General features: G+C 39.7%; 1 protein-coding gene across 8 annotated transcripts in view; it reads right to left on the bottom strand.

Annotated features, from left to right (window-relative positions):
* SLC12A7 (solute carrier family 12 member 7) overlaps window positions 1–13,872 on the bottom strand; it is a 745,935-nt gene that overhangs the window by 299,125 nt on the left and 432,938 nt on the right. For all 8 annotated transcript variants that reach the window (XM_073587687.1, XM_073587689.1, XM_073587686.1 and 5 more), the window contains 3 exons: window positions 8,579–8,677; window positions 5,177–5,296; window positions 2,953–3,057 (listed from right to left, as the gene is read on the bottom strand). In XM_073587687.1, coding sequence (XP_073443788.1) covers window positions 2,953–3,057; window positions 5,177–5,296; window positions 8,579–8,677 — 324 coding nt within the window. The remainder of the gene's footprint in view (window positions 1–2,952; window positions 3,058–5,176; window positions 5,297–8,578; window positions 8,678–13,872) is intronic.

Here is a 13,872-nt window from a genome sequence, read left to right as displayed (position 1 = left end):
ACATACATACATACATACACACACACAGCACCGCAGCCCCCCCGCACACCCGCCGGACAGACCAATGACCCACGGAGAGCCCCGCACAGGTCCCCCCGCAAGACCCCCGACAGCCCTATGAGCCCCGCACAGACCCCCGACAGCCTGATGACCCCGGCACAGACCCCGCACAAACCCCAGGACAGCCCGATGACCCCGGCACAGGCCCCGCACAGACCCCCGGACAGCCCGTTGAGCTCCGCACAGCCCCCGTAACCCCCCGCACTCACCCTCGGACAGCCCGATGACCCCGGCAAGACCACCGACAGCCCGATGACCATCGCACAGGCCCCGCACAGACCCCCGGACAGCCCGATTACCTCGGAACAGGCCCCTCACATACCCCCGACAGCCTGATGAGCTCCGCAAAGCCCCGGTAACCCCCCGCACTCACCCCCAGACAGCCTGATGACCCCGGCACAGACCCCCGACAGCCCGATGACCGTTGCACATGCCCTGTACAGAAGCCTCCGACAGCCCAATGAGCCCTCAGACCCCTGCACACACACACATACAGTGGGGAAAAAAAGTATTTAGTCAGTCAGCAATAGTGCAAGTTCCACCACTTAAAAAGATGAGAGGCGTCTGTAATTTACATCATAGGTAGACCTCAACTATGGGAGACAAACTGAGAAAAAAAAATCCAGAAAATCACATTGTCTGTTTTTTTTTCATTTTATTTGCATATTATGGTGGAAAATAAGTATTTGGTCAGAAACAAGCAATCAAGATTTCTGGCTCTCACAGACCTGTAACTTCTTCTTTAAGAGTCTCCTCTTTCCTCCACTCATTACCTGTAGTAATGGCACCTGTTTAAACTTGTTATCAGTATAAAAAGACACCTGTGCACACCCTCAAACAGTCTGACTCCAAACTCCACTATGGTGAAGACCAAAGAGCTGTCAAAGGACACCAGAAACAAAATTGTAGCCCTGCACCAGGCTGGGAAGACTGAATCTGCAATAGCCAACCAGCTTGGAGTGAAGAAATCAACTGTGGGAGCAATAATTAGAAAATGGAAGACATACAAGACCACTGATAATCTCCCTCGATCTGGTGCTCCACGCAAAATCCCACCCCGTGGGGTCAGAATGATCACAAGAACGGTGAGCAAAAATCCCAGAACCACGCGGGGGGACCTAGTGAATGAACTGCAGAGAGCTGGGACCAATGTAACAAGGCCTACCATAAGTAACACACTACGCCACCATGGACTCAGATCCTGCAGTGCCAGACGTGTCCCACTGCTTAAGCCTGTACATGTCCGGGCCCGTCTGAAGTTTGCTAGAGAGCATTTGGATGATCCAGAGGAGTTTTGAGAGAATGTCCTATGGTCTGATGAAACCAAACTGGAACTGTTTGGTAGAAACACAACTTGTCGTGTTTGGAGGAAAAAGAATACTGAGTTGCATCCATCAAACACCATACCTACTGTAAAGCATGGTGGTGGAAACATCATGCTTTGGGGCTGTTTCTCTGCAAAGGGGCCAGGACGACTGATCCGGGTACATGAAAGAATGAATGGGGCCATGTATCGTGAGATTTTGAGTGCAAACCTCCTTCCATCAGCAAGGGCATTGAAGATGAAACGTGGCTGGGTCTTTCAACATGACAATGATCCAAAGCACACCGCCAGGGCAACGAAGGAGTGGCTTCGTAAGAAGCATTTCAAGGTCCTGGAGTGGCCTAGCCAGTCTCCAGATCTAAACCCTATAGAAAACCTTTGGAGGGAGTTGAAAGTCCGTGTTGCCAAGTGAAAAGCCAAAAACATCACTGCTCTAGAGGAGATCTGCATGGAGGAATGGGCCAACATACCAACAACAGTGTGTGGCAACCTTGTGAAGACTTACAGAAAACGTTTGACCTCTGTCATTGCCAACAAAGGATATATCACAAAGTATTGAGATGAAATTTTGTTTCTGACCAAATACTTATTTTCCACCATAATATGCAAATAAAATGAAAAAAAAACAGACAATGTGATTTTCTGGATTTTTTTTTCTCAGTTTGTCTCCCATAGTTGAGGTCTACCTATGATGTAAATTACAGACGCCTCTCATCTTTTTAAGTGGTGGAACTTGCACTATTGCTGACTGACTAAATACTTTTTTTCCCCACTGTACACGCCCAGTCACTGCCCACACTCCACACTCACCGCCCACACTACGCCCTCACTCTTCCCCCCTCCCGATCTGCAGTGTTTCATCCGCAGCAAAGCCGCAGATCTTTTTGAGACTTGCGGTTTTGCTGCGGATCAATGCAAGTCAATGGGTGCAGAAACGCTGCAGATCTGCACACAGAATTGACATGCTGCAGAAATGAACCCGCAGCGTATCCACGTGGATTTTTCTGCAGCATGTGCACAGCGTTTTTCAAATTCTATTGACTTTAGTGCTACTGTACAACACAGCAGAATCTGCTGCAGACCCGCAGGGCCAAATACGCTGCAGATCCGCGGTAGAATCCACAACGTGTGCACATAGCCCTAAAGTGTTGTCTATGTTTGGTTTTGCCTCCCATTGAATCTAATGGGGTTCGGGTACGTTCGACGAACCGTTCAGCAAAAAATGTTCGGCGATGACTGTCTGTTCGGCGAATCTGAACCGAAACGAACCTTGCATTATTCAACTTACGTAGTAACTTACTCTAGGCTATTATGGTATACATGAAAGACAAAAAGAAGCTGTGAAGCAAAAATTAAGAAGTTTGCAGATAGATGGCAAAAGACGTGCAGAAAAGTGGTCATCGTGTTCAAGATGGGGAAAGCAACTATTCACAGCTAAGGAGGACACTTCAAGTACTGAAATGAAATTATTACATAACCCCATCTCTTTACTACAATGTTTGACCCAGTTAATTTGCACAGTACTGTCATATAACACAACTATCATAATAAATTAAATGGATGCATACCTCCAGTTTTTTGTATGTGTTGCACCATGTTCAACTCTAAGCAAAGCATATCGAGCAGCATTTAAGGACAATCCTCGGATTCCATCACCCCATTCTTTCTCTGCCCTAGATTGAAATTTCATATACACATTTTACAGTAACTTTTGCAACAGGGCACATGAAATGTAAAAAAACAAAAATGCTTCCGATTTTTGTTCATTTTTTTTTTACAAAAAACAATCACCACAAATTAGAAGATTAACATTTGTGTTATAAAATAAAAGTTATCTAACAAATAATCTCCTAGAAAAAGAAGCTCATTATTTGCCACCAGCTTTTTTCACATTTGTTCTATACCTAATAGTTAAAGAGTAACTGTCATTTTAATTTATTTTTTCATTCAATAGTACACGTGAAAATAAGTAGCTTTGCAATATATCTGATCAGAGAAATCTGTTTCTTTATCCACCAGGGCTGATCATTCAGTCTCAAAATTCACAATTGCTGGGTAAAATCTACATTCAGTGAATACTGATTTTCCCATTACAGAGCAGAGATAAGATATTACAGCTGGTGCTCAAAGTACTATGAAGAACTATAACTTTCATTTCAGTAGAACTTGCAGCAGAATGTATTCATATGCCTCTAGCATCTCCCTCATTCTGCTCTCCATAGAATCCTATGAGCACCAACTGCCATCTCCTATATCCGTAATTTGAAAATCTGTCTTCACTGAACACGGACGTTATCCGTAAGTTAAGAGAGAAAGATCCAGGAGGAGAAAGAAGCAGATTTGTCAGATGAGATATATAACAAAGGTGCTAATTTTCTTGTGTACCACTGATTTATGAGATAAAAATTATAACATCGGTAACGCATTAAATATTTGTGATTCAACTTTCCTACACGTTAACAAGCATTGTAAAATGTTAGCAGCTAAGTATGAACAATGCAACCATAAGACTGCAAAAAAACACCTTGTGACTTCCATTATTAGGCCGTTCCTCCGTATGGTTATATCTACATACATCGACATATGCCAACTGCAGGACAAACAGATTTACATCTGTCATTGCACAAAATGCTGTTCTGTACACATTGTGACAGCTTGGATTTCATGGATTTCTCCAGTGGCAATGAACTATATTCCAGCCATCAGCTAAGCACATCATTTTACCTCGCTGTTCCATCAATAGGTGCGAAATACAAGTTCCTAACTGGGGAAGAAGTGAGGTGGCTCACCAATTATGCGCCTCAAAAAATTATAAAATCCCAAGCCTGGTTATAATATCTAGCTTACATGTACCAGAAATCTTAGACTGTAGTGAAATGATAACAGTTCTGACATAAGAAGCTCAGCGCCATTTATGTTAAGGGGATGAATTACTTAGAGGCCGTGGAAACGTTGTGGCCGATGACTTGTGAACAACTCGTTTGCACAACAGAACTTAACACAACATATGCTAGAGGACTGTGTACAGCAGAAAGCGCTTACATAGAAATGTCACATACATGTCCTAGTGTCATGTCCTATGTCTGTGCCCAAAGTAGTCGCTGATAAAACAGATTGTTTTTATTAAATATTCTCCAAACCAAGTTGCATTTTTCAACCCAGGTAATTCGTACTGGGTGGGATATCCACTACGGTGATACCCACAGATTGTCAGACAGGGGAATATGTGTCCTATTTCTTTTAATGTAGTGGTGGTCAATAATGCAGATGGTCACTCAGTTTATTGGTCATGGCACAGACACATATTGGAGTACAGTGCTCAACCACCTTTGGCGTTCCTCGCAGAAACAGAACAATGTGGCCGTGTGCATGTGTGACCTTTGCTCTATTTAAATAGCATTTTGGTGATCACTGGGGTAGTGCATGAAATCCCACCAATCTAGTAATAGGTTATAGGTACCCGCTATAATCAAAATACCCCTTTAGCTACTTTATGGAACCTGTTGAAGTGCACTGTGCACGAAACGGCTGTCGTCCGTCTTTTTGAATTTCTCCCGTGCCATTGCCTATGCTTTATTAATATGAAATAAAAGTGAATCATTTCAAGAGAACGGTGAGTGCCATCCTGCTGTCTTTTTCTACTATGATACTTTATGGAACGGTCAAGTCACTTATTAACAAAGGCCATAAAAAAAAACAAATCAGTGAATTGAATGACAAAAAGATCATCCCGCAAAGAATAGAATTTTAGACAGTACACTAAGAAAGTAATGCCGAGTGCTGCGGACTTACCCTCGATATTCAATATACTTATAAATACATCCTGCTATTAGCATAGCCACTAATGCATAATACCACGAGCAAATGAACATTAGAGCAAGGCATAAACTCATACCCACAAACGAAAGTGTCCTGAAACAAAAAAAACCTGTTAGTTCAGTTTAACCTAAAAATGGGTGATAATTAGGTCAATTAATAGGCTGCGAGCCTCAGAATCTATGCTCTCTGTAATAATGTGCCAAGCAGATGGAAAAGCTGGGACAAGATGCATCTGTGTTCAGTGTCACTAGTCCTCGAGGAAAGGCCTCACACTCACAGTGTTGTCACAGTCCACAATTTCCATGGGCTTGACATTGTGACGTTTTTACATAATCAAAAATTGATTTGACAGTAATGTCCTGATTAATCAAGATTGGCGTTTTGTAAGTCAGCCTTCATCCAGGGAGTGCTGGAGTAAGAGGACTCAAGTTCATTACGAATTTGGCACAATTATCAACTGCCATGGGTCAGCGTAAGAGGCAGCCCTCAATCATCAACTGGAGGACGTTAGTTGTAATTTACACTACATTTGTGGCATAAATTAGGATAAATTTGTCAATCCACGATTGGCCACACCACCTCTGCCAAGTTCTGCCCCTGTTCCAACACCTTGGCAACAATGTGTAAATGTGTCAAAAGGAGCAAAATTGTGCAACATTTCAATTTTGCACCGCATTTCTGACACAAACTGATGAATATTTTGGGGAACCTCAGTTCTTTTTTATGCAATTTATTTCAATTTTGAGTCTTTAAATCTACTAAATAGTGTATATATTTACTAATCTCTGATATAGCTGATGGTACTAGAATATTGGTGCCTAGTATAGTACATTGGGCTTCTGTAGGAAGACTAATTGTCTAATACTATATACAGCTCTGGCAAACATTAAGAGACCACCACATCAAAACCCTGTCATGGGCAGCCCATTCTCCAGACCTTAACCCCATTGAAAACCTCTGAAATGTAATCAAGAGGATGATGGATTGTCACAAGTCATAAAGCAAAGAACTGCTTAAATTTTTGTGCCAGAAGCAATGTGAAAGACTGGTGGCAAGCATACCAAGGCGCATGAAAGCTGTTTTTAAAAAGTATGGTTATTCCACAAAATATTGATTTCAGAACTCTTCCTGAGTTAAAACATTAGTATTGTTGTTTCTACATGATTATGAACTTGTTTTTGTAGCATTATGTTAGGTCTGAAAGCATTTGATTTTTTTTTATTAATTTTGACCGTTTTTCTTTGTCAGAAAACAATACAAAATGTATTGCTTGGAAATTAGGAGACATGTTGTCAGAAGTATATAGACTAAAAGAACAATTTACATTTTACTCAAAAATATAGCTATAAAGAGAAAAATCAGACAAGCTGAACATTTGAAAGTGGTCTCTTAATTTTTGCCAGAGCTGTATATATAGGCTGCGGCATTTCCACCAGAGTGAATTTAGTGAAGTGCCCCAGGCAAGTTAAGTAAAAATGTCCTTTATTGTCCAAATACTGCAAACAGGATATTGCTCGCCTCCGAATTACAGCCGGGATCACATAAATAAAGTCCGGTGCCACTGGCACTTGCACCCCCATGAGGTTCTCGGGTGCTATTGTGGTTGCCCACATTACTGGCTCTGGTCTGTGCTAGGTTCACACACCCAGGCTTACATCCACTGCGCTTTCAGCTCTGCTACATGTGAAATCCAACACAAAACTGACACACCGAAACCTTAACTGCAGGTTTAAAAGAAAACCGTAGCCATGGACCACTTGTACGACCCGGACTGGAGGGAGAGAGCAGTCCCACTGCCATCCTACAGATCTATCCAAAAATAAAAGCCCAATACAGATTTTCCTAAATATAAAATATATACATATATCTATAATACAACCAGAGAAGTGTCCTTCTGTCCAAAGCCTCAGGTGCATGCCAAGTCATTGGTTGGAGCAACGTCGGCTGAAGCAGCAGCTGCTTCACCAGCAGGGACAGAAGAGAGACGGAGAGAGTCTTCCATTTTTGTGAAGTATTCAAATACGTCATTAACAGTGCACACGCGCCAGGCATAGTCGCGGAATGCGTTGACTGAGGCGCCATTTTATTCAACTGTCAAATTAATTGCACTAATTGTACTGTTGAATGAACTTTATTCTCCCCGCCCCCATGACTGAAATTGAATGCTGGTGGGAATAAAGTTAATTTTCTCCCTGCTACATTCGGCTTCAGGGATCTCATTCATTTTGCTTGTACTGTAAATCCTTGCATGTTTTCCATAACAAAAACAGAGTGTGTGCACATAGCCTTACAGTTAATTAGTGAGAGTCACAGAATTAATAATTTATATTATTGGGTGACATATATATATTATATTTTGATTGGTGCATGTCAAATAGTATATTAATGGTGGAGTACATATCTGTATTCAATGGGGAGACACATGTATGTATACAGTATATGAGATCTTGTTATTTTCATTGCTACGATGATCATTGTGATAAGATGAGTCGTGGCTGGGAGATGTTGACATGAAGGTTTGGCCAGATGGAAAAGAAACAGCAGAAATTTACTCAAATGATGTAATAATTATTATCCTATTATTCTGTATCTGCACTGTGTGATGTGGAGTGATAATGTTACCTGTAAAATCCGTTATTCTACATTCTCACATTGGTGTGATATGTCCGTGTGCTGCTAGATTGTTTTTTTTATTGGATGGCACACTGACTCGTTGAGTTTTATCAAAAAAATGGGAAAAAAAAAATTACACTCCGCCGCACCTCTGACCTAGACACACCACATCCCCTCATAAAACATGTCCCCTCCGCTCATCATACAGCACCACTATCCTAGACAAAGTCAAAACAAAAGCATTAGTAGAAACGCGATCATTTACTGAATTTTGCCAGCTTTGAGGAAAACGTGCTACGTTTGTGCCAAATTTAAGATTGGCAAACGTTTTCCAAACAAGTTTGCTCATCTCTAGCCACAACTTTGCTAAAGTTTGCCATCACCAATTAACACTAGCGTAAGATTTATGGGACTCGTATTTATTAGTTTTTTCCACTTTAATATTCAGTGTGCCTCAGAAACACATGGCAAACCTGAAAGCAGCTCATATGCTAACAAAGGGTACCCAAGGCTATAGTCAGCATGAACCTTGCTAAAATTAATATAGCTCAAAATTACAAATTTAAGGATTAACTTCCTAATGTATCATTAAGTAGTACGAGTTGAAAATTGCCAAAATGTCTAATCAAGTGGCACTAGTAAACGTCTCTTTTTGCATTTGTCCCACTGATAAAAAAAAATTTGAGAAACAGGAAAAATATACAAAAATTGTAAAGGATATTAAATAAAAATAAATACAAATACATCGGACAGTTAACTTACCAATGATAGTATTTGAACCGTGGTCTCCAATTTGGAGTTCGCAATAATGTTTGCAATGCACAAGCCAGGTTAACAAACATGTAACACATCAGGAAAAACCTAAGAAAAAATATGTAGAAAAAAATGTAACAATTTTGTTAATTGGAATCTAATATCTAAATTGTTTATAAAAGTTTTATTGCTTTAAAGGGGTTGATCAATGAACACCATCACTCATTTGTGTATTATTTGCATCAGGTGATCGGGTATGTACAGAGTATTGTGGGTGCTCGAGTGACATGCTTCTGTCCCCACTCGGCATGTTTTCCAGAGGTTAGACACAAAAAAAATGCGCGGATTGCCCATGTATGGCAAGCAATCTCTGCATGTTTTTTGATGTCTAACAGCTGCAAAACATGCGGGGCAGAGACTCAATCATGTAATTCGAGCACACACGATACTCTATGCATACCCAAACACCCAATGCAAACACGAGTAGCGAGCACTTAGCCTGTACACAGTCTGGAGGTGTGTTTGGGGTCATTGTCCTGGTGAAAAATAAATGATGGTCCAACTAAACGCAAACCGGATGGAATAGCATGCCGCTGCAAGATGCTGTGGTAGCCATGCTGGTTCAGTATGCCTTCAATTTTGAATAAATCCCCAACAGTGTCACCAGCAAAGCACCCCCCACGCCATCACACCTCCTCCTCCATGCTTTACTGTGGGAACCAGGCATGTAGAGTCCATCCGTTCACCTTTTCTGCATCGCACAAAGACACGGTGGTTGGAACCAAACATCTCAAATTTGGACTCATCAGACCAAAGCACAGATTTCACTGGTCTAATGTCCATTTCTTGTGTTCTTTAGCCCAAACAAGTCTCTTCTGCTTGTTGCCTGTCCTTAGTAGTGGTTTCCTAGCAGCTATTTTACCATGAAGGCCTGCTGCACAAAGTCTCCTCTTAACAGTTGTTGTAGAGATGTGTCTGCTGCTAGAACTCTGTGTGGCATTGACCTGGTCTCTAATCTGAGCTGCTGTTAACCTGCGATTTCTGTGGCTGGTTACTCGGATGAACTTATCCTCCGCAGCAGAGGTGACTCTTGGTCTTCCTTTCCTGGGGCGGTCCTCATGTGAGCCAGTTTCTTTGTAGCACTTGATGGTTTTTGCCACTGCACTTGGGGACACTTTCAAAGTTTTCCCAATTTTTCGTACTGACTGACCATCATTTCTTAAAGTAATGATGGCCACTCGTTTTTCTTTACTTAGCTGCTTTTTTCTTGCCATAATACAAATTCTAACAGTCTATTCAGTAGGACTATCAGCTCTGTATCCACCAGCCCTCTGCACAACACAACTTATGGTCCCAACCCCATTTATAAGGCAAGAAATCCCACTTATTAAACCTGACAGGGCACACCTGTGAAGTGAAAACCATTTCCGGTGACTACCTCTTGATGCTCATCAAGAGAATGCCAAGAGCGTGCAAAGCAGTAATCAAAGCAAAAGGTGGCTACTTTGAGGAACCTAGAATATAAGGCATATTTTAAGTTGCTTCACACTTTTTGTTAATTATATAATTCCACATGTGTAAATTCATAGTTTTGACGCCTTCAGAGTGAATCTACAATTTTCATAGTCATGAAAATAAAGAAAACTCTCTGAATGAGAAGGTGTGTCCAAACTTTTGGTCTGTACTGTACGTATTTAAAAAAAAAAAAGAAAAGTACGGTAGTTTTTGAAGATACTTTACTGAAAGAGACAAATTACAGTTTGTGAAAAAACAAGAGGAAAATAACTGGATCAGGGATGGCTCGATATAAAAAAAGCCTTTATTTCAATCAATTGGCAAAAACAAACAATGTGCAAAACAAAGAAAAAAGTGCCTATATGGCACACCAATTCATTAAAAATCAATTGCTAATATGCATGGGGACTGCCGAATCATTCACATAAATATTTAGATAATTTCTAATGTAATATAATATATATATACAGTATATATATATATATGCAATGTATATAATACATACTATACCAAAAAATAAAAATATATAGTGAAATTTATAAAAATATAAATAAAATATTGTGAGCAATGCAATGGTTTCAATGCCCCAATCTATCACAAAAATTTCTAAAGTGAAACAATATAATATAAAAACTTAATATTGATAAAGTCTATATAAAAGACTATTTAATATATATGAATAAGCAAGTGCAAATCAATACAATGAATTATGGAAAGTGCCAATATCTTATATATTAAAAAACAAAAGTCATAAATATGCATGCAGCTCCACTGAGCATGATTATCTAGCTCCACTGTGAAATGTGATAGAAAAACGACTGCGCCAAAATTAATATAAAGGTATATTACCTATCAGTGGTATAGTGACAGTCCCAATATGGCGGTGCCAGGCACTCCCCGACGCGTGTTTCGGAACCAGCGTCCTTCGTCAGGGTGTGACGTACTTCCAAAATAACCCAATTTAAATAGGGATACATCAGGTGGAAAATAATGATCGGAAAATGAACGGCGCGTGCGCAGTGGGGACAACCCGAAAGACCATGAAGCTGCGCGGCGTCATGTGATCAGACGCGTCAGGGAAACACACCCCACACACCATACACATAGAGATGCCCACCGCCATGGCTCCCAGAGCACACACTGCGCATGCGCACATGTCTGGTCATGATGTATACCGCTGCAGTTAATATGTGAACGCAGCCATAATTGGTGTTCACACATGATGCAGTTAATATGTGAACGTAGCCATAAATGGTATTCACGCACGCAACCTGGCCACATTGATGTGGTACAAAAAGAAAATTAGACACCATAGATGAAAACGTGCATGTGAATAATAAGACTATGTCGCTGCAGTTAATATGTGAAATGCAGCCGTAGATAGTGTTCACACACACAACCTGGCCACATTAATATGGGACCAAAAAAATTTAAACACCATAGATAAAAACGTGCCTGTGAAAAATTAAACTATAAAAACACCATATATTAAGTGACAAAGTGAAAACAAAAAGCAGTGAGTGATCTTTTATTAAAATGCAAGTAACAAAGTAAATATTACAGTGATAATAAGTATCCCTAATACAAAGAAGTACAACAGTGTAAAAAGTGCAAGAAAATGTATATATATATATATATATATATATATATATACGATAGTAATAATGAAATATAAAACAATCCATCGTAATATATTGAAATAAATAAATTTAATAACCCAAATCTATATATACGTACCGATATAAAAAAATATATTTAGATAATAAGTGATATATAGATCTTATTATGTGTTAACAATTCGGTGTATAAAAGTTCTAAAATACACATACACATTGACATATATTAATTAATTCATCATAAATCATATAACATATCATAAATAATACTTCACCATAAATAATGTAAAAAACATTATAAATATACAGTTGTGGCCAAAAGTATTGACACCCCTGCAAATCTGTCAGATAATACTCAAGTTTCTTCTTGAAAATGATTCCAAACACAAATTCTTTGGTATTATCTTCCTTTAATTTGTCTTAAATGAAAAAACACAAAAAGAATTGTCCTAAAGCCAAATTGGATATAATTCTACACCAAACATATAAAAGAGGATGGACAAAAGTATTGGCACTGTTCGAAAAATCATGTGATGCTTCTCTAATTTGTGTAATTAACAGCACCTGTAACTTACCTTTGGCACCTAACAGGTGTTGGCAATAACTAAATCACACTTGCAGCCAGTTGACATGGATTAAAGTTGACTCAACCTCTGTCCTGTGTCCTTGTGTGTACAACATTGAGCATGGAGAAAAGAAAGAAGACCAAAGATCTGTCTGAGGACTTGAGAAACCAAATTGTGAGGAAGCATGAGCAATCTCAAGGCTACAAGTCCATCTCCAAAGACCTGAATGTTCCTGTGTCTACCGTGCGCAATGTCATCAAGAAGTTTAAAGCCTATGGCACTGTGGCTAACCTCCCTAGATGTGGACGGAAAAGAAAAATTAACAAGAGATTTCAATGCAAGATTGTGCGGCTGTTGGATAAAGAGCCTCGACTAACATTCAAACAAGTTCAAGCTGCCCTGCAGTCCGAGGGTACAACAGTGTCAACCCGTACTATCCGTCGGCGTCTGAATGAAAAAGGACTGTATGGTAGGAGACCCAGGAAGACCCCACTTCTTACCCCGAGACATAAAAAAGCCAGGCTGGAGTTTGCCAAAACTTACCTGAAAAAGCCTAAAACGTTTTGGAAGAATGTTATCTGGTCAGATGAGACAAAAGTAGAGCTTTTTGGGCAAAGGCATCAACATAGATTTTACAGGAGAAAAAAAGAGGAAAAGAAAAGAACACGGTCCCTACAGTCAAACATGGCGGAGGTTCCCTGATGTTTTTGGGTTGCTTTGCTGCCTCTGGCACTGGACTGCTTGACCGTGTGCATGGCATTATGAAGTCTGAAGACTACCAACAAATTTTGCAGCATAATGTAGGGCCCAGTGTGAGAAAGCTGGGTCTCCCTCAGAGGTCATGGGTCTTCCAGCAGGACAATGACCCAAAACACACTTCAAAAAGCACTAGAAAATGGTTTGAGAGAAAGCACTGGAGACTTCTAAGGTGGCCAGCAATGAGTCCAGACCTGAATCCCATAGAACACCTGTGGAGAGATCTAAAAATGGCAGTTTGGAGAAGGCACCCTTCAAATATCAGTGACCTGGAGCAGTTTGCCAAAGAAGAATGGTCTAAAATTCCAGCAGAGCATTATAAGAAACTCATTGATGGTTACCGGAAGCGGTTGGTCGTAGTTATTTTGGCTAACGGTTGTGCAACCAAGTATTAGGCTGAGGGTGCCAATACTTTTGTCTAGCCCATATTGGGAGTTTTGTGTGAAATGATCAATGTTTTGCTTTTTGCTTCATTCTCTTTTGTGTTTTTTTCATTTAAGACAAATTAAATGAAGATAATAATACCAAAGAATTTGTGTTTGCAATCATTTTCAGGAAGAAACTGAGTATTATCTGACAGAATTGCAGTGGTGTCAATACTTTTGGCCACAACTGTAGGCATTAAATATAGTGTATAAAAATATATAAGAATAATTAATACAAAAAAATTTTAATAATAAATTAATACATTTTTATAAAAAGAAAAATAAATTAAATATAAGTATAATTGAAAATTATATATAATGGTGAAGCATAAAATAAAAATATATAAAAAAATGAAAGAAAAAAATTATATATATAATATATATATATATATATATATATATATATATATATATATATATAATGA

This window comes from Dendrobates tinctorius, unplaced genomic scaffold, assembly GCF_039654945.1.
Source record: "Dendrobates tinctorius isolate UK_male_01 unplaced genomic scaffold, ASM3965494v1 ptg000102l, whole genome shotgun sequence".
NCBI lineage: Eukaryota > Metazoa > Chordata > Amphibia > Anura > Dendrobatidae > Dendrobates > Dendrobates tinctorius.
This window is presented reverse-complemented; position numbering and strand designations above follow the sequence as displayed.